The sequence below is a fragment of the Acanthopagrus latus genome, chromosome 21 (genome assembly GCF_904848185.1).
Source record: "Acanthopagrus latus isolate v.2019 chromosome 21, fAcaLat1.1, whole genome shotgun sequence".
NCBI lineage: Eukaryota > Metazoa > Chordata > Actinopteri > Spariformes > Sparidae > Acanthopagrus > Acanthopagrus latus.
In genome coordinates this window covers 1,755,372-1,776,693 of record NC_051059.1, presented here as the reverse complement: position 1 = coordinate 1,776,693, position 21,322 = coordinate 1,755,372, and the positions used below count along the sequence as shown (strand labels likewise).

The 21,322-nt window shown below is 39.8% G+C and overlaps 2 protein-coding genes across 2 annotated transcripts in view; one reads left to right on the top strand and one right to left on the bottom strand.

Annotated features, from left to right (window-relative positions):
* The window catches only part of tpra (translocated promoter region a, nuclear basket protein), a 34,383-nt gene extending 22,465 nt beyond the window's left edge, over window positions 1-11,918 (bottom strand). The window contains exons 1-18 of the mRNA XM_037083063.1: window positions 11,615-11,918; window positions 10,716-10,820; window positions 9,701-9,765; window positions 9,243-9,333; window positions 8,881-8,984; window positions 7,872-8,036; window positions 7,473-7,565; window positions 7,180-7,260; window positions 6,957-7,044; window positions 6,722-6,859; window positions 6,521-6,615; window positions 4,138-4,335; window positions 3,656-3,763; window positions 2,058-2,281; window positions 1,251-1,414; window positions 1,014-1,138; window positions 707-855; window positions 443-605 (exon numbers count right to left, since the gene is read on the bottom strand). Coding sequence (XP_036938958.1) covers window positions 443-605; window positions 707-855; window positions 1,014-1,138; window positions 1,251-1,414; window positions 2,058-2,281; window positions 3,656-3,763; window positions 4,138-4,335; window positions 6,521-6,615; window positions 6,722-6,859; window positions 6,957-7,044; window positions 7,180-7,260; window positions 7,473-7,565; window positions 7,872-8,036; window positions 8,881-8,984; window positions 9,243-9,333; window positions 9,701-9,765; window positions 10,716-10,820; window positions 11,615-11,765 — 2,307 coding nt within the window. The 5' untranslated portion in view covers window positions 11,766-11,918. The remainder of the gene's footprint in view (window positions 1-442; window positions 606-706; window positions 856-1,013; window positions 1,139-1,250; window positions 1,415-2,057; window positions 2,282-3,655; window positions 3,764-4,137; window positions 4,336-6,520; window positions 6,616-6,721; window positions 6,860-6,956; window positions 7,045-7,179; window positions 7,261-7,472; window positions 7,566-7,871; window positions 8,037-8,880; window positions 8,985-9,242; window positions 9,334-9,700; window positions 9,766-10,715; window positions 10,821-11,614) is intronic.
* A 270-nt stretch (window positions 11,919-12,188) lies between these two features.
* Window positions 12,189-20,745, top strand: odr4 (odr-4 GPCR localization factor homolog). The gene is made up of 14 exons (XM_037083069.1): window positions 12,189-12,323; window positions 12,683-12,786; window positions 13,149-13,265; window positions 13,713-13,805; window positions 14,662-14,768; window positions 14,849-14,885; window positions 15,082-15,222; window positions 15,307-15,402; window positions 16,271-16,318; window positions 16,540-16,659; window positions 16,745-16,859; window positions 19,003-19,206; window positions 20,012-20,065; window positions 20,628-20,745. The coding sequence occupies exons 2-14, from the start codon at window positions 12,688-12,690 to the stop codon at window positions 20,696-20,698; spliced, it is 1,302 nt and encodes a 433-aa protein (XP_036938964.1). The 5' UTR covers window positions 12,189-12,323; window positions 12,683-12,687; the 3' UTR covers window positions 20,699-20,745.
* Window positions 20,746-21,322: the final 577 nt, after the last annotated feature.

The window sequence follows — 21,322 nt, the reverse complement described above, 5'->3', positions numbered from 1 at the left end:
TTCCCTCCGTGCAGTTTTCCCTAGACATACGTTCCACTCCAGTGAAATTATGTCAAATTCCGCGATATTCTGTGTTAAAAAGTAGATTCCGTTTTCATCGGCCAATTACGCGATTCCGTGATCGCGGAAATCATATGGCCCTATGACCACCTTCCTCGCCAATACAGGTCAGAAAGTTTTTGCATTGTGAGTGAAGCAAGAGAGTGCATCTCCCATAGCAAACTACACAGTGAGTGTACAACTACAAATCTGTTTAGCTTTTGTTTCAATATTTAGAAAGAATGGCACTCTTTATCAGATTTCAACTCTGTTTTATCAAACTTTCCAGCAATATTCAACTCTCACAGTTCAGTTGATATCCATCCATCCATCCATCCATCCATCCATCCATCCATCTCATCATCATCAGTTTCAAGATAATAAAGCCTCTTTTCTTCCTCACCTCTTCCAGTGCCAGTTTTTCATTAGCCTGTCGCAGGTCCTGGCTCATTGTGTGGATAATGTGCTCGTGACGTTGGGCTGTTGCAGCCATTTTCTGGCTCCTCTCCTGTAGGGCAGAGATCTCTCTACGGTAGGCAGATACAGTCTCCTGGAGCATCTCATACCTGACATTGACAGAGAAACAGCACACACAATGCACATAAACGATGAAAATGATGTCCAAAGTCCCTACTATGAGGCAGAAGCAACACTGGATCTAACAAACCTCTTGTTGCTGAACTCTAGTTGTGAGGTGACCTTGGCATGACTGGAGCGGAGTTCTGTCAGCTGCTTCTGCAGCTTGTCATTTGTTTCATTCAACATCCTGTCGTTCTCTGCTTTCTCCTTCTTATACAGGGTGAAGGCATCATTCAGCTTCACATACACACACACACACACACACACACACACACACACACACACACACACACACACACACACACAGAATTAAAGATTTTTCTCCCTCTCCCCGAACTTCATATGAAGATGATATGTTGATTTCAGGACGGGTGTGTTCAGGTGTTTGTATGTACCTGTTTTAAAGCGGCTTTAGCCTGAGCTGTCTGTGCAGACTCAGCAGCAGCAGCTCTTTGAGGAGTAGAGCGAGTAGCTGGGACTGAAGGCCTGACAGGTGCAGGCTGGGATGAAGAATCTGGACCTGCAGACACACATGAAAACTTCATCTCATTCTGTGAACAACTTTTCACTGACTGTTCCAATCTAATCCAGCAGAAAGGCCCATACACAGTTTTTAAGTATTCTGGTGTCACCTTGAGGAGGCAGGCTGAAGCCCGTACTCTGCGTCAGTAGGGCCTTGTACATGTCTCTCTGTCTGGCGCTGGAATCAGCCAGTTGTTTCTGCTGGTTCCTCTGCTCTTTCAGTTGCTCCGCCTCCTTCTGAAGCTTTTTCACACTTGCCTCCAGCTCCGACACACTGAAGGAAACAGGGACAGAGCCAATGTTTAAAGTACAGATTCAGAAATCTTCACTGTGTCCAATGCTAAAAAAAAATAAAATAAATAAAAATAAAGCACCAGTAAACATTTAAGGAAATGTGTGTGTAATAGGGCTGGGAGATAACTTAACATCTATATCAAGCACTAGCAATTTTGGAATCATTTAGATATTAACCACAAATTTCAGAAACCATTTAATAAAATTTTCAATGCTCTTCTTTTTTTCCTAAATAATTAACGAGGTCACAAGGTACAGAACTGAAAGAACTGAAATATGCTTAATTGAACTGATACTGAAGTAAATCGAGTCAAAATAGGACCCAGTGAATAAAAAATGTATCAATTCAGGAAACCAGTGGTGATACCCAGGTCTACTAATATCAGTTTATATAATCATTCATCATTCATAATCATAAGATTTATATTTGATTTATTGTATGGATGCATGTCAAAAAGAGCCAGGGTACAAATAAATTACTATCAATTTATTATGTTCTTCTTGATCTACTAGGGCTTGGATTATACACCATTTGTATGTTGCTGTGGGCAAAAGTGTCTGCCACTAGCAGAATCAGAACCTGTATCAGCATGCAAACGGTAAACAGTTAAAGCACTTGTTACCGTGCTGATGTGACTTGGCTCTTCTGTCTGTCCTTCTCCTCCTCCAGTACCCTCAGCCTTCCCAGCAGACTTTGGTTCTGCCTCTGCAGCTCCTCCACACTGCGGAAGGACAGCTGCCGTGAACCGATGACCTCAGAGGTGCTGGAAATGTTGGTGGAGCTGCCGTCGCCCTTGGTCACCCGGTTACCTCTTGCTTCCTCCAGCTCCACCAGAAGAGCACAGACCTGGATAAAAGAGACCAGTCAACAGGAATCTTTGATATTATTCTGTGTTTTGATTATTGTCATATTGTTGTATAATTTCATCAATCCACTATTTATACTTTTGTTAAATAACTGTATGAGATAAGTGAAAGAATTGCACAAAACAATTAAATCAAGTCATAGTTTCTTCTCATATTGACCTGCTGCACTCTTGTATGCTTGTAGAAATCACCATTAACCATCAGCAATGGGTCAGTAACTAGTTAATTACATTCATACATTTCCACAACAGAAATCTGAACATTGGATGGAGCCAGATTCAAATTGTTTTTTCTTGTTGACAAATACCAAGGTATTTCAAGAGGGAATTTTGGGTATCTCCTGATCGCTTCACAAATCAGACCATAACAGCCATAACAAAGTCAATTTAAAGTTCCGCATATGGAGGGCTACTAAAATGGAGATTTCTGGCTCACAGTCTTAGAAAAAACTAATTTTTAGATATGTATTGTAAATTTCCATACATTTCAGAACCAAAATGATGAATTCAACCAATAAGCCACAGCCATAGACTCATCCAACCACCTGCCGCAAAGTGCTTGGGGTGCTCTTTCACACCATCAGCGATTACACACCACCACAGCTCCCAACACTTCCTTTCTCCACTGATTAAAGACTGTTGTTATTTAATATCTCAGGAGCCCTGCACATTACACATTTGCACAGGCACATTTAGTAGGTATTGCACATGTTATGTATATACAAGGACAGTATCAGTATTCATTCTGTATTTATTCAAATTATTTTTTTCCTATATCTTATATATGTCTTATATGTGTGTTTTATCTCTCTATTTTTGTCTCTAGTTTTTGAGACTTACTCTTATACTACTGTGTTACCTGTGAATTCCTCCCAAGGGGGATCAATGAAGGAACATCATATCTCTTTCATTTATCATACTTAAGAAATAATTATCTCTCCTCCTGAATGAATTACACTCACAGGGTTCACTGCACATATCAACTATATTTGTGAGGTCTGAAGTGTATTACTTTCTATTATTTTGTAGTCACATGGCCCGTCAGGTTATCCCTCTGTACAGAAATTAATAAAATAAAAGACTGAAAATACTTTACTGACTTTATTGACTTTTGGGCCTCTGCAAAGAATGACTTCACATGGAGGTAACAAATATTCATGGGAGTATTATTTAGTGCGCAGACTCAATTTTTGTATTTCACATTGACGCATGATAGCCCAAAATCTCAAATTGAGTGCTTGAAAAAAAATCACGTTTTCAACTGTAGTGTCTGCTGTAATCAAAATCAAAATAATTTATTCCAACTGCACTATTTGGAAATGTGTATTGCTCCCTTTGTCTGTGTATTTGTGTACCTGAGTAGATGTATCCTCCAGCTGTCTCTCTGCCCTCAGTTTATCTCTCTCCATGCTTTCACAGCACTGCTTTACCTCTTCTTTCTCTTTCTGCAAACTGTAGATCTCCTATAAAAATAAGTAAACAAAATACACATTAAGCTAAACAGAATACATTGTTATCAGAATCGGAATCAGAATTCCTTTATTAGTCCCGCAAACAGGGAAATGTGTTAGTTACAGCCAGTTCAATTCAATTTCACCATAAACAATTACAATAGTATTAAAATAGACAATGTATAAGAAGGGTAAGAAATAGAAATAGACTCGTATATATATATACACTATTCATAAATACAAACAGTGCAATTATAAAAAGTGCAGCAGTGCAATGTTTTTAATAAATAATAAAGTATAAATAAATCAAATACATAACTTTTACATAATTACATAATATTATAGAAGGCATGCAGACACAGAGGGAACATGAAGTTATCCCAGACCGTTCGAGCTTGCTCCAGCTTGTTGCACAGGGAGGCCATGGATCTCTGCATGCTTTCATACTCTTCTCTCTGGCGCTTGAGGACAGGAGCCTTGGACTCAACCTCCTGTACGATCTCATCCAGCACTCTGCTCACCCTCCTGGTCTCCTGCTTCTCAAGCTGAAGCTGTGTCTGACACTCTGCATACGCATTGTACAGCTAAACACAGGGACAGACGAGAAAAAAAATCAACACTTGCTACAACAAATACACAACATCATAGTATTTGTCAGTTGGAGTAGTTATTCAGCGTTCATTATAAAAAGACTTACAGGGGTCAGAATGCCAAATACCACATGTTAGTGTATAATACTGTGTTTTTTTGCGTTTGACCGCCAAAAGTAGAAAATTGCATAGACCTTATATCATAGCTCACCATTTTTAGTGGCCTACTCAGAGTGATGGATAACTTATCTCAATCAAGTCTCAATTCACAGCGATTTGAATTTCATCATTCACAATAAGAAGTAGAAACCAGTAGCTCTCATTAATGTATCTAGAAACTTACATATATATTAACCCCAATTAGTAAAGGTTACTGATTAAATAATACACGTTTCATTCATTAACATTTTTGCTTGTCTGTTCTTTTTGGCTGGACTGCAACAGCTGGGGCCAGTCTGACAAACACGTGGGTACGTGTATAAGTGAGCGAGTGAGTGAGTTACAAAGTTACATGATTGGTCAAGCAGTCCAGAAGTGTTTGCTCAATGGCTGTTGGCCTTTTAAGGTTATTCTGTGCAAACACTTCTTATGTCAGCAGCAGCAAGTGCTATGTTTTCTTCTGGGTTTTGGACAAGGCCCCCCGGGGAGAGGGAAGGGTCATTCAGCACTGAATCTTGCTTTGGTGCCAGTACTAGCTGTACTGAAGCCTATAATAGACGGCTGCAGAAACACACTAAAACATTACAAATCTAAGCTGTATGGCTTCTGATGAAGAAATGCCTCTAATAATAGCAGTGCAGCTCGGCGGCAGCCTGCCTGCCCATTCAACCCAGGATGCCCAAGAGAGTTACAGAGCAAATGAAGCAAATGAGTGGCAGTATAGGTAAAAGGCAGTTAATTAGAGAAATAAAACATTTAGTTTCTGATTGTTTTGCAGCAGTTACGTTTTAAAGCAACAAAATGAAAAGATGAAATTGTTAATGTTTTGGTAATGGAAATAAGGGAAATATAAAATATAAATAAATATAAAATATGAAAAGCACATTTTTTAGGCTACAGCTGTCTTCATAATAGGTCCATTATATATAAAAAAGAAATCTATGAATGTGACTTGTGAATGCAATAACTATCTAACTCATTCCTATGTTCCTGCATGCTGTCAAAAGAATATTCTGCCTCTTTTTCTTTTGCACATGCCATCTCATATCCAGGAATTCATATCATAAACTGAACTGGCCATATTTTCACACCTTGACTAAACAATGTCCAAAAAACTCTTCTGCAACTTGAAATGAACAACATTTCAAAGATCAACAGAAACCCTCGGATATTTTAACAATTATCTATCACAATTACTCATAAAATATCTTCATAAATGTATGCTTTTTATTGCTGAAAAGGTCATTCAATTCAAGTAAATTGGTACAGTTTGTTAATTAAACACTGTGGTGATGCATGGTCATTTTAGAAGAAAATAGGGAGTTAAGTATAAAAAATTTAAGAATAACAAACAGCTAGCTTCTAGCCACAACCAGTTGTCACTGTCAACCAGCGGGTCATTGGGGTCACACATCAAATAATAGTTTGCTTGTCAGAACATATTGGCATGAATCATATGGGGGGGGTCAAGGGCGACACGAGCTATGATATGCCTCCCCAGTACAGCACTGTAACCACAACTGGCCTTGTAAGCAGGAGCAATATAGTTTATCTTAGCGGGCAGGGTGACAGATGGTTTGTTGGCAGAGTTACCGCATTAATTTAGGCGTCCGACTAAGGAATTCATGCAGTAGTGCGATCAAAGTTGAGATTAGATTTTCACCCCTGCAGGTTTGAATTCTCAGATAACCCTAACCCTAAAGATGCACTTTGTCAGTGTACAAAAAATGATTGCATGTGTGACAACTCCACTGCTACTCCTCCATCCTTGGGGAAATGCCGCTATGTAGAACTTAATTCAACCCACTGCAGGGTCAACAGTAACACACAAGCCAAAACACAACTTAATACAATCAGTTAAATCAATTGACCAGTAAATTAAATAACCATAATTATATAGTTATAATAATACATAACAAAGAACTAAATTGCTCGAAGATTATGTATAACATAAGACAATGGTCCTGCTGACAGGAGCTGAACCATGTCAGCCAGCTATTGTGTGTTCCATTAAACTCACATCAAAGAACTTCATGCCAGGCTTGACGATGGCAGCGATGGCAGCTGCTGATGGACACATGGAGTCCAACTGCTCCTCAGTCAGAGATGGTGCGCCTGGAAGAGATCACACACATGGGAATAAAGGTGGTCAGGTTTGTAATGCATACACACAAAAACGTATAACTGTTTGATATAAAATATATTCTGTGTGTGTTCTTACAGCAGTGTTTGCCAGCAGCCTTCATTGTGGCATTTTCAAGCTCTTTCTCCATTTTCTTGATCTTCTCTCTAAGCTCTGCCTCGAACTGAGTCTTTAGTTCCTCTGCCTCCAACACCTTCTTTTCTAGAGTCTTATTGGCTGCAAAGACACAATGAGCAGTCTCATAACATGGATTCACATTTGGCACGTGTGCAACACTTTCTAGATGCCTCTAACTGTAAGACTATAGTAATACCTTCCCCAGTTTCTTTAACCAGCATACTGAGCTCCTCCACTGCTCTGCTCAGTTCTTGGTTCTTGGACTCAGTGTCTGTTGCTGCCCCCTACAGGGAGAACAAAGAGATCACGTCTTAACTGCTTACAGGAAATTACATGACTACAATGTGGAGATAAAGCCTAGGGTAATTTATTTTTCAACATTTAAAAAGTATTCTGTATCTACATATAGCGATTCTCACCTTGTAGAGTGAAGAGAGCTTGACATGAGCATTGAGCTCATTGCGGTATTTCTCCTCCATTGCACTCTGCTCATCTTTAGCCTGGAGAGACATCCACACCATATATACTATGAATGACAATACAGATGTAGTCATACTTGCATGTCTTTTAAGGCTACATGGCCTTACTGACTGAATGCAGTGAAGTCAATTATATGCTAGTCTAAGTACAAGTTTTAAGCTTTAGACATATCTATCTATCTATCTATCTATCTATCTATCTATCTATCTATCTATCTATCTATCTATCTGACCTGCTTCAGTTTGTTGTTGAGGTCTGCAGCTCTTTTAGTCTGATTTTCAGCAGTTTCCTTGAGAGAGGTGAGCTGGTTCTCCAGTCTGGTCACCTGTTGAAGAGACAAGTCATTTGAAAAGAGATTAGATTTCCAGACGTGTCCTACATAGTCAACTCTAACGAATAACAGTTCTCTCTGTTTTAGTGGGCAGTTTTAGGGTCATGGTCCTTTGATGTCCCAATATGTTGTTATTTCTTTGTAGAGGTCAACTGACTCAACAGACCATAATGCTGACATAATTATAATCATAATTATGTCAAAAGGAATACCATTGGCAGATTTGTGTATTTATCTCACAGTGTACACTCAGTTTGTACTCACTCATTTTTGCTCTCTGTATGTTTTTCTCTGTGTTACCTGGTCTTTGCTGTTCTTAAGACTGCCTTGTAGCTCCAGGATCTCTTTGCCTTTCTCTCTGTTGGTCTTCAACAGTTCTTCAGTTTTGGTTTGCAGCTCTGCTGTTACCCACTCTATTTTCTTCTCCAGTAACTCTTTTTCCTGCTCCATGCGCTTCTCCCGGTGCTACCACATACAAACAGAGGACATGTAATCACAAAGAACATGTTACAAATGTGACACGTGGTTGGCAAAAAAATAATTATCTGGTTCCAATACAAATCACTCTCAATGCTAGATTTATGACCACTGGATCAATCAAGACCTAAATTCAGAGGTAAAATACAGTAACAGGCACACCAAAATGAATTGACCATAAAATATTGGAGAAAGTGATATTAGCCAAAAAGACCGTTACAACTTGCAAAAGTAACGTATCTATGTATTCATTCAGTTTGGCATTGTGCCCCAATTTAAAATACATCCGTGGATGCAGACGATCACTACAGGACCAACATGTTTAAGATACTGTGGCAGAAGCATGACTGGAGATCATATAAAGAACAGAAGTCAGTAGGAGGACATGTTATTTAGCATGGATAAATACTACAGAGGGAACACAACATTTCTCCGTTTAACATTAAGTTTCACTTACACTTAAGTTCAGTCTTGTCCCCCAGTTTAAAACACAACGATCTGCCTCATCCTGCATGTTCACTGTTATTTTTAATCTGTCGACGAGGTCAAACAATCACTTGTAGGACCAGCATGCTAGTAGCATGACAACATAGCAGCTTGTCTTCTGATGAACAGATCAGTGGGTGTCCCCAACACGTCACACACACACACAGACCATAAAATGACACTCCCACCCACTGGAACGCCAAATCCAATCCTCCGCACTAACACGTTACGTAAAGCGACATATTTACACAATCAATTACACTGACGCATCGCACCAGCCCTAATAAAATCCCAAGTGAGCCTCAAGACTGGACTGCAGTGGTTCCCAGGGTAATCTGTTGTGTACCTGTACAGAAGCCTCAGTTGACTGTATGTCATCCAACTTCAACTGCAGCTCCATCTTGACTTTGCTGGTCTCCGTCAGCTTCTCATTCAGACGTTTCACATCCTCTGTAAACAGACACACATGGTCACATAAAAAAACTAAACCAGACAAATTTATACTGTGGTATGCCATTTGTAGTCCTACACTGGGCAAAAGAAGTTAAATGAACTTGTCATGAAGACAGAAAATTAACTGTAAACAGTGTAACAGTATACCTAAAAAGAGTAAACAGACGTGTTTATGAAAACATAACACAGTATCAACATATAATGAAACCAGACTGTGGGCTCTTTCTGTGCTTGTGTGTGAACCTGATATCTTACCACTAAGGTTTTCCACTTCCTGCGTTCTCTTCTCCAGCAGCCTCGCCAGCTCTCTCTTCTCCGCCTCAATCTCATACTTGGCCTTAGTTTGCTGTCACCACACACAAAAGCGAAGGTTACAGTTACCACAGTTCAAGGGCAATGCCAAAGGCAGCGCTTGTCACTGGATATCTCTTATAACAGCAAGGATAACAATATTTTAAAGAAGAGAAAGAAGAAGAAACAAAAAGATGAAAACAAGAACAAGAACAAAGAACAACAGTTTGAAGAAAATGTAGTTTTGTAGAAAGTTTAGCTGTTTGACTTAACTGGTAACAGTTCTCTAAGTAAGTCAATTGTATGAGTTACATAAACAGATTCACAGGTCTGTTCAATAGAATAATAAAATCATACATATTTCTGCTACTAGCTCAGATATGAGGAGAGCTGATCCTCATGAGGTGCTTGGATAGGTTTACCTGTTGTGGTGGTTTGTCTTCAGAGGTCTCTCCCTCTATTCCCTTCAGAGTGCTCAGCTCTTCATCTACACAGAGAGAAGCATTGAGACACAATTCAGACTCAGGGCCAGAGGGAAGACTTCACTGGTTCAAGTTTTAAAACATAATGTTTCATGATTCCATGTGCTTCAAAGCCAAAGCTTATGTAACCATCTCTGCACTGTGTGTCGATGGTTAAAAGGTGTCAGCACACTGGATTAGAAATAAAATGACAATGAAATGATGAGGTTAAAGACTGACTTTCAGTGTTACTGCATACAGTACAGTACCACATAATCAAACATATCACTAAATCTGTTTTGGTGATCTTAGGGCTTAATTGAACTGTCAGAATACATTTGTTTCAAAATCATATCAAATACAAATACTTGGACGAGGGTGCCACAGTGTTTATTTACTTTAACAGCAAATCCAGTCGTGGCAGAAAACCTATAATTAAATCATTATTGAACCAATCTTCATAAATGTTTTTTGTGACCAAACACTGTGTGTTCCATGAGAAAACGAGTTGTAGAAATTATTGGAACTGAAGACTGCCACGATATACATGCCCTTTACGGTACGTAAACTAGAGCAGATAGAACAAATACCGAACTACCAGCCTCGTTCTATGTTATCCTAATATGCAACACTTGCCAATGCATTGTAAAACAACCTGAATGACTTTATTGAAGACTAATGGACTGCACTAGAATTTCCATAAACAGAAGTAACACTTTTACAACCTCCAAAGCACTTTTACACAAGACTGTGTGTACCTATTTGTGCCATGTGGCCATTCTAAAGCCAAATGTATAGTGAACGAATGGACCATTTAAACAACGTTTGAAAAAAAAAAAAAGAAGAAAAGAATTGTGTTTGTTTAAGTCAAGAAGATCAGTCTAACAAATGGCGACTGATTACTCGTAAGCATTCATTCCCAAATAACCAAAGTTAAGAAAGTGTGTTGTAATAGTTGTCGTGTGTGTAAGCTCACTCAGTTTTTTATTCTCCTCCTTGAGTGTCTGCAGGTCTCTGGTGGCAGACAGGATCTGTTCCTGACTCTCTGCCAGTCTCTTGTCAATGTCAAAGTACTGCTGTTCTGTAGGGGAAGACAACATTCAACAGAAATACATGAGTACACACATCGTGCAACTTAATGACTACAACACATGTAACAATGGACAAATTTATTTTTATGCTACATTTCAGTGCTGTTTGGTGCAAGTGGGAAAGAGCATCACCTGTAGCTAATCCGCTTTATAAGTTATCATTATTTTGTCCAACTAGTGTGCACACTTGCCACTGATTGTTGGTTAATAAGCTACATATCCAAATATAATCATATATACATACACACGTAGCTGCAGATTTACAATCATAATGATCATCACATTGTATATGACAATTCTCAGTGGAACGCTGCGTAATTAATTAATGGGTGACCATGTTACTATGAATTCAGAATTGATCCAGAAGTCATAATTGTGAATTCAGCCGAGATGCTTTTCAGCAACATGGTGAAAAAACGCCATGTCAAAATGAATTTTAATGCAATGTTTTCTCGGTTAACAGCAAATATGTACACGACAGATATTTGACAGATATTCTGGACTTCTTCTTGAATTCGGCATTAATTTCCCATACGGTAATTCCTTAAATGAAATATCAAGCTGAAGAACAGTTGGCATAGCTAATTCTCTTCCGCCAAAGTTAGCCTTAACATGACAGGGTAGCTAACCTGTTAGCAGGCTACTGGATCACACACGACATTGATTCTTTGGCCGATTTTTTCCAGAGGACAGTTTCTTTGTATGCTGGAGTGTGATATGAGGTCATTTTCATAGTTTATGAGACACTCTGCGGTCCAGTTTCTACATGGTTGTAACTACTTACCGCTGTCTGCTTTGAACCGCTCATGCTGCGTCTTGAGCGCCTCGTTAGCATTCTGCAGCTCCGTTACAAACTTCTCGAGCTTGTTCTGGACGCCTTTCGGGAGTTTGTTCAGCTCCGTCCGCTCCAGGACCTGCAGCAGGACGGCCGCCATCTCCGCCTATTCCCCCTGAAAAATAACAGTGAATGGACACCAAACTCCGGCGAAATAGTTTTGTACTAATTGCCGTACGTAAAGCCTCTGATAACTTGTTCAGACACCGTCAAGCTAAACTCATACAAAGGCAGGATATCCATTCCAAACTTTCAAAATAAAGCAATTATTGCCATCCCAGTAAGACCTGGCAGTGAGGTGGAAACCAGTTGGAATGGATTTGCTTTGTCTAAACTACATTAAATTACTGCTTTTGTTATAAAGACACAACTCTGTATCACTGAACCGTATTATTTCCAAAAGTAAGCAGTGCCTTTAGTGGTCACTGAAAGTTTAACTTGAAGAGAAGTTAACAATATTCCGTTCGCTGCTTGTCTTTTGTTGTGAAACTTGACCATTACACCTCGCGTAACCCCGCTACGACAGAGACGTGCGACGGAAATACGTCACCGAGCTAAGCGCTGCTGTAAATTGAGTTTTTGACGCTCTGCTGACGAACCACTGGCAGCTGTCAAAACTTTCTGCTTCATATTTTACCCACTGTCTGGATTCAATCAGGTATTTCCCTTTACAATATGTGGATAGGTTCTACGAATTCAAGTGGAACCATTTTGAATTAAACTAGAAAATCAGAGCTAAAGCTAGCCGAAGTTATAGTGACAGACAGCCCGAACCGTACAATTTAACATTGAGCTTAAATTGACGTGGATTAACTAGCCACTTGTTGCTTCTAACTCAGCCAGCAACTCCAGTTTTCTAGAGTATCGCTAAACGTGAAACTCGTGTCAGGTCTTTACTTGTTGAGTCGTGTTTTCCCCCCTTTGCTAACACTTTCACACTGCAGACAGGGATAACGAAAACCTGTGACTATGTTGTCTATTTATTTAGCTCTTCATCTTTTTTCCCACTCTCCTTAGGCAGCATGGGTCGTGGCTATATAGTAGAAGATGCTGTGGAGGGATATCTGTCTAAACTGTGTGAACAACAACCAGGTCCAGTCACTGGCCTGCTGATTGGACAGGTAACGTTATCATTGACATCTGTCTGTAGATTAGCTTTTCCCAGTGATTCTGTCGTGTGGTTGCCTTCCGCATGAGAAGATGCCAACAAACTAGATGTAATGATTAAAACAGCCAGCTATCGCTCACTGCAGTAACACTGTTTCATTCATAATGACAGAGGAAAGAGCCACTCAACCTGTAAGGACAGCACCTTCCAAGCTTTAGAAACATTTCTTCAGGATGTAATATATCTGTTGGTATTGTTCAATGCACTGGCGTACCACATCTCTTTATGTTGGATGATATCAGATAAAGGAGTACATACTAAATGTGGAGTGAAAAGAAAAAAGTGACTGGTAATAATGATGACTAAACATTTCAGAGTTCAACCCAGAGGGATTTTGTCATCATGGCAACTCGGACACCACAAAGGGAGGAGTCTGCTGCAGCAGCTGGGAGCTCTGTGGACAAGGAGTGGGTGACAGAGCATGCTCGACAGGTAGGCAAAGAGGGACAAGGCTCTATCCCAAAACACACCCAATGGTATTGAAGTGTGTCTAAAAAGTTTATATGGATCATAACCCAGTGTGTGGAGGGTTGGAAGAATGCAGCGGTCAAATAAAGTCAGTTAATGATGATAAACAAACAAAGAAAAAACAATGAAACACATTTTCACAGGGCTGACATTGTCACATTACAAATACATTTAGAGTCGCGTGTAATGATGTAATTACACAATCAAATACATGGAGCTGTATATGTTTAGTAATTTACAACAAATGGGTTGTGTCCATCAGTGTCAGATGGCAAAACTGAAAAGGTGGAGCAGCAACATGACAACTCTGGTTGCCAGAAAAGGTAAAAAGGTTTTGCCAGTGTCTGCAGGCTTTTAAAATGCTGTGGTTTGTTACAGTTTACATTTACTACTGGTTTGATCCTTTTTCAGGTGTCTAGGATGCTCCCCGGGGGCTTGTCTGTATTGGGAGTCTTCATCATCACTGATACTGATGCCAAGGACACACTAACCACACTCAGACAGGTGAGATTTAGAGAAACACACTGTATGTGTACATGATGTACACTCTCTTTAGCAAGCATTAAGCAATTTTGGTCCCTAAGGGGCTGGAGTTATTAAAATCACCTGACTACGTGACATTTACTTCAAACACTGTTGTTGTGTAGGGTCAGCTGATTGCTGTCAACAAATACTGAAAATGACTTCTATCTTGTTTTATGGATGCATTTTTGATGAACAGCAGCAATAAACTGCTAAACTTACACACATCGCGTTTTTTCTCCCATAATAAAAGTCAACTTGTTTTTAATATGAAGCTGCAGCAGTAGGAAATGCTCTCAGATCAGCAACTTATCACAGTGCATTTCTTGTAAAATGTCTAATGTAATTGGTAACACGGGTTGTTGAATTTCCTCAAACTCCTTTAACAAGACATGACATACAGATTTAAGAAAGAAGCTAATTAGAATATAAACAAAATTGAAATGAAGGCCGAGCTGAGCTTGAGTTGCTTTTTAAAGAGGTTCCCAGTGTCCACAGATCATGAGTCCAAAGGAACAGAGTCCCACAGTGATGGTGCAATAACCTTCAAAGCACTGTGTTCTGTAGTTTCAAACCTGGAGCAATAAACAGCTGGTAGATACTGCTAATAAAAAGACTTGCTGGAGAGAGACTGCAGTAGATCTGTAATAGTGGCAGGAGCCAATGAAGAGAAGATTTGTCTCACATGATACTTTTAAGAGGACCTGCTCAAAATCATTTCCACTCTTGACTTTTGCAATATTTCTAAGCTGAATAACAGAAAAGTATTAACTTATTATGTGCATGTCCCTGTGTTCTATTATTCAGTTCTTGTCTTGTTTGTACTGTCTGTGTGTAGCTGGTCTTTGCAGTGGAGAACCTGATCTCATTGGAGCATCTATGGATCCCTGCAGATGACGAGGTCACAGACTGCGTCACTCTGCACGTCAACCCCAAAACCAGAAAGTATCCTTTTGCACAGCCTTTTCATTAGATCAGGTAACTACCAGATACCGTGTGTGATATTCTTTAACCCCACATATCAGAACCATCTGCAGAACCTTTGATGTCAAGGACCCCAAGGTTGGTTTACATCTGTCAAGTCCGCTTCAGTCTGCAGTCATTATCCTTAAGTCATTATGTATTGCCTTAAGTACTTACGGCCCTCATTTATCTTGTTTTAATGGACTGAAGAGCTTTCACACTTGACATAAAATGTAGATTTAAACATGGAGCATGGTGTTGTTATCGATAATATTAATGTCACTGGCTGTTGCAGAGTATGGCCAAGCCTGCAGACTGGAAGTACCAATCGGGCGTGTGTTCCTCCTGGAGCATGGTGTCATGTTGTTTAAATGTGGACATGTTGGTACCACTACCAACCAGAGCCGGTCCAGAGAACATGGATACATCTCTTAATGTTGGTGAACCCACTCACACGACACACATGAAAACATTTTGAGGAATTTTAGCAGAACTGTTTTTAGGTCATACTTTGTTTCAGGAGGGACTGAAAATGTGGGCACACCACATTCAGAGTGGAGCGTGTCTGATCGACGGAAAAAAGCTACCGGAGGACACAGAGCTCACAGGCGGACAGGTAGTATGAATCTAAGCAACAAATAAATAAGTCTATTAAAGGGATATTCCAGTGTAAGTTTAATCCTTGGTCTAACACACCATGACACTTAGTAAGACCCCCCCCCCCGGGAGATCAAGTTCTCCGACCGCTAGCTTATGTAGTTTTAGCAACCTCAGAAAAGACCGCACGATAACAATACCCTGCAGTCTATGCATCCACCGAGAAACTGCCATCAAAAAGCCACTCATGGCCACAAATAATGCTCAGAGCAGCACCAAACTTCAGCAACAGGACAAATAAGGTCCCAGCACATAGTTCAAGGTATCAAACATCTGCTAGCTTTGCTGGATTTCTACTGAAAAGAGAACACAGCTCACCACTCTCCTGGGGGGGCTCCTTTAAGCAAATCTATAAAATTTGAAGGTACCAAATGAAGGTTATTAACATTGCCATATTTTCAGACCTTTGCTCAAGGGCACGTTGTCAGCAATAGTGACATAATTTTTTTTTTTTTACTTTTTTAGGTAATTTGCAGACTGACAATTTCTTACTGTATTATAAACTATTTTGGTATTAATAATTATGATCTCACATTAAACATTTTCATGTTGCTATTATTTACACGTATATTGTCTTATTAATGTTAATAAACATCTTATAAGGCCGCTTAAGAGACTATTAGTTATTAACTGACACTTATTACAAGAACCTAAGTATGAAGCATTACCAATGGGCCCTCCCTGAGCTTATAGATGTTAAAAAAAAACTACATCCAGTAAATGTATTTAACCCTTAAAGTCATCACAAAAATGCATCTAACTGACTCTCTGGATTGTGTGAGACAGGAGTATAAAGTTAACACATTGTGTCCAATGTTTGTCTGTAGAAGAGGAATGTAAGGCAGACGTACACGGCTCAGCTGCTGGTCACACCGGTGAGACATAAACACACTAACAAACAACTACATTCTTGCTACTTACACATTTTCACACAACCATACTGTATAAGCACTATATTGCATTGTCAGTCACTCCATTGCGAATGCTGCTTTAGGTTCTGGTAACATAAAAGATCATGGCTTGAATGAATCTACTAAATCAAGTTGACTGTTTGCATGCTGTTTATGAAAGAGAGCCATGATTTCTTATGTGTTAGGATGACCTGAGATTACCAGATGTGGTCCAGCAGTGTGGAGGCAGCGTGTCAGTCAGAGGAGTAATCCACAGCAGAGCTTACATACACAGCAATAAACCAAAGGCCAGACTGGCCGAAAAGGTAATGCTTTAATTTAGTAGATAATGTCAAATGAAAGCAGATTGACGAGTCCATCATTTAATCATGAAAATCTCACTGTGGACAGCTGCTGAAGAGGGATGTGGTTTCCACGGTGGCCACAAGGGTTCAGATGCTGCTGGAGGAGCTGCTGGTATCAGAGCAGGAGAGCAAGGGCAGCAGAAAAGACAAACAACAGACAGGTACACAAACACTCACCAACACACACACACACACAGGCTCATGAGTGGACAAGCACTGTACTGGGTCAGGTAGGATGTTTACTTCTTGTTTTATCTTTATGATAAAATTTTTCAAATTGTCACCCTTTACATGCTACTTGTCCAGGGAGCACCCTGCCCTCGCTCTGAGACAAGGCTGGGATTGGCTCCAGCAGCAACACCCCACGACCCCTTGGAAAGGGAGAAGTTGTTATGGACAATGACATGACATGACATGACCCTTTACATGCTAACATAATGTAGCGGAACAGTATGGGCATGGGTAAAACAAAGAATAAAAAAGTCATTCAGAATTTCAGTTAAACAGCAACACATGTTTACCTTAAGTTAACCAACATTAGCTAACCATTAGCTACATAACCATGAGCCAAGTACCATTAGCTCCTACACAAACACACACATACACTCACACACACACACACACACACACACACACACACACACTACCAAACACACATAGACACACACAAAAGCAAGCTAACCAGAGGTCGCTCCACCAGTCATATGCCTTGAGTGTAACTTCAAAGTGGTGGGTGGGTTTGGGATGGACCAATCCCGGCAAAGAGTTAAAGTACGGTTTTGTAAGTGTGTGGAAAGATCTGCATTGGAAGCTCAACAAAGGATTTACTTACCAAAGTCAGTTTAACGAGACTCAAATTCAGGCATTGCAGTTCTGGGTGACCATTACACAAAGATAAATGTGCATTTAGATGGGAAATGTGAAAACAAGTTAAGCGAATATTGCCAACAAAAAGAATCCACAATGAACATGAAGAAAAAGGAAAAAAGTTTATCCATGTGCTTCCAACAGAAGCATTAACATCAGTAAATAACATCTTCTCACAAGATGACAAGCTGATTTAATAATTTATGAACAAACCCTTCAAGCACTCAGAGGTTTTGCTGCTTCAGTGCGGCACCTGATTTGGTCAAGTTTGAATTGTAGTTTATGGTAGCTAGTGTAAGTTGGCTCTTGGTTATGTGGCCAATGGTTAGCTTTATGGCTAACTTAAGATAAACACGTGTTACTGTTTAACTGAAATTCTGAATGACTTTCTAATTCTTTTTTTTTCAACTTGCCCATACTGTTACGCTACATTACGTTAGCATGTAACGGATAACAATTTGAAAGATTTTATCATAAAGATAAAACAAGAAGTAAACTGACCCAGCACAGTGTGTGTCCATTCATGAGCCCCTTTCAGACATGCACTGTAACTCTGCATTTATCCTAGAGATTACCTGAAGGAGCGTGTAAGTGAATACAAATGTCTGCATTAATTGCCCTGGACTTTACCCTGCCAGCCCCTAATCCTAAATCTGGGTGAGCCACATGTGTGAATAGATCAAAAGACAATTATCTGGAACAAATTAACGGCGAGCGCTAGTGTCCATAACGCGTAATCTTTGGTGCTGCTTTAACCAACTTTAATTCAAGAGGGTAAATTGTCATTCCAGCCATATACAAAGTACACCGTGCAATGAAATAACGTTTCCCCAGAAGCTTCAGTGCAAACAAACAGCAACAACATAGAACAACAACAAAAACACCACCAAATGCAACATGTAACTGCTAGTGTAGCACAAAAATAATTGTAAAGTGAATGTATGATTGTTATTATTATTATTTACATGAGATGCAATAGTGCATCAGACAAATAAGAAACAGCGACGCAGGACAGCATACAACAGGCCAACAGAGGTGACCGGATCAGTCCCTGGGCGTTGAGGAGTCGTAGAGCCTGGAGGAAGAAGCTGTTCTGTAGTCTGGTAGTGACAGACCGTATGCTATGGTACCTTCTGCCTGAAGGATGGGGGGAGCAAAGTCTATGTGACGGCTGGATGGGGTCTTCCACAATGCTGGTTGCCTTACAGATACAGACAGATGTATTTCTAAAACTTACAAGGCAGTCTGACTTTCTCGCTCATGAATCTAGCTATGCCACTGTTTTGCATTGAGTCTGGATTTGCAAAGATCAACAGGTCATTTCCAATTTCAAATTCTCCTCTAAAACGATAGGTGTATAGTGGTATATAAAAACAGCTTAACTTTATCCTGGTGGCATTTTGCAGCTACTTCTGACTCTTTATGTCTGTCTTTTAGAGCAATTCTGTCTCCCTCGGCGTATCTTCTGCCCTGTAAAAGTGAGTGGGCCGGTGTGTGTGTGTGACTACCAGTTCAGTGACGAAGGCCAGTCTGAGGTGACTGAGAGGCTGAAGGAGATGCTGGATATTGACACAACCGAGGAAGACTTAGATACCAGGCAGGAAGCACCCTCAGAAACCACAAAGGAAGATGTCGCAGCAGGTATGGCAGATTGTTTATACACTGTATCTATCATGTTGTTCATGGTCTTACTTTATAAAATACACTAACATAATTTTGCACAGTGACAGTCAAACATTTAACTGGGGTGACAAGAAACAAAACACATTTTTAAGAGGAGGCACAGCCAGAAATTTGTAACTGTAAATTTTGCTGCTCTCCAGTGTCACACTCTCAAACACCTTTACATTTTCTCAGACTGAGGAGGAAACACTGCTTCAACCACATATTCCTTCAGCCCCAAATCAGTAAAGCACAGACATGTTCTGTTACAGAAACCTTAGTATCTGGTATATACTTGACTATTTCCCTTTTTACTTTTGTGCATGTGTATGACAGGGTTAGGGTTATACAGGGATAAAATTGCTGTGGCATTGAAAAGATAGATAATTACCGTAGCTTTGTGTACTTGTATCAATGAAGTGTAACTTTAACTGAAACTGAAATAAATTTCCACAGTTGAAGAGTATGTTAATTATACAACACAGGCTGACAGTGAAGGCAAACTGGGCACACTCTGACTCTATGCTGTTGGTCCTAGTATACTGACCACAAAAACTCAGTCACTGCTCCTTTTCATCAACATAGCACTTCTAAACAGATCTCTGAGCACCATTAATTACTGGGAATACTGACAATCTTCATGTACATGTTGTATCTATGTCATTACCGGCGAAAAGACTTCTCTGATTTCCAAGTGTAACTTGATTTTTTCCACCCATAAACAGGATTGAGTAGCTGAGGTATTTTATTGTAGTTCATAAAATTGTGTGTTATGTGATTCCAGAGCCCACTGTAGAAACTGTTGAAGCCCTTGAACCCAAGAGAAACAACTACTTTGGTAAAATACATCACAATCTTACATCTACAGTTAGAACGTCTCTCATAATGTCAATGTACAACCAAGCAAAGCAAAAATTTGATACACATTTGAACTTCTGCCACCTCTTCGGAACATAGTTAATAGTACTAATAGTACTACATTACTATCATATGCCCCTGTCCAAATCAAGAGTTGGAGAAATATGTTTTAGGAAGATCAATTTAATAAAGCCCTCTTAAGAGCTACTATAATTGGTTATAACTGGAAATATACAGCAAACATATATGCCTGACGTGTGTTGTTCTGGCCCACCCCTTTCCCAGCATGCACTGTGCAGGGAAATAGTTTATATAGACAGTAGGAGGTGGCAGAATTGAATGTTTGTTAAACTGAGTTTGGTGTGTTTCAGTCAGGACCAGTCAGTCATTTTGTTTAGTTTTTTTTTTACTTTTTCACAGTGCATTTTAGTGTCTTTTAGCCTTTTGACCAATTAGCTACTTACCATAGCAACTAAGAGGTAGGATGTGCATGTGTGCATGCTTGTATGAGAACTGTCGTGATTCCTCTCTGTGTTGTTTAGGTGTTGCCATGGCGACTGCTGCCGCCCTGCTTGCCACTGCTGCCTCGATGCTCTATCTCAATGATGTTTAATACACACACCAAATAAAGTGGTTATTGTAGCAAACATTTGGTATCAACAGTGTTCTGGAATTTTCCTTATTGGTTTTTGGTGAGTTCTACTATACATAATGTAGGCAATGTTTTCAGTTATTATAAAAATATGAAAGGATTCACGCATAGGTAGAACCCTGCAAAGATTATGAGATTATCACAAACTCTTCAAGTTAGACAAACCATTACATTAGAGTGGACCAACTGAGTTGTATATAGAGAAGAGAAAGGCACCAAGCACTTATCCTTGCTGTGACCCAGTGGAAGAAGATGTGGTTTGGAGTCTTTTCCTTGGATGGCCACTTTAAACAATGGCCCTGTGATGGAGCACTCGTACACTCATGAGCTACGCTAGGGGTACAACTAGATACCTAGTTGGGATAGTGTCCATCTAGAAACTGCCCAAATCAGCAAAATAAGCAAGAAATAGAAAACAATCCATAATTAAACTGATGGCAAGGCACTGCCCCAAACAGTGGGCACATTACTCTGTACACACTTGCATACCCATGCCCACTCTGCATCCAGAATTTACATGAATATTTTATTGATTGATTGGTAGATTGATCATAGCTGAAATAACCACATGCTCCTACAGTAAAT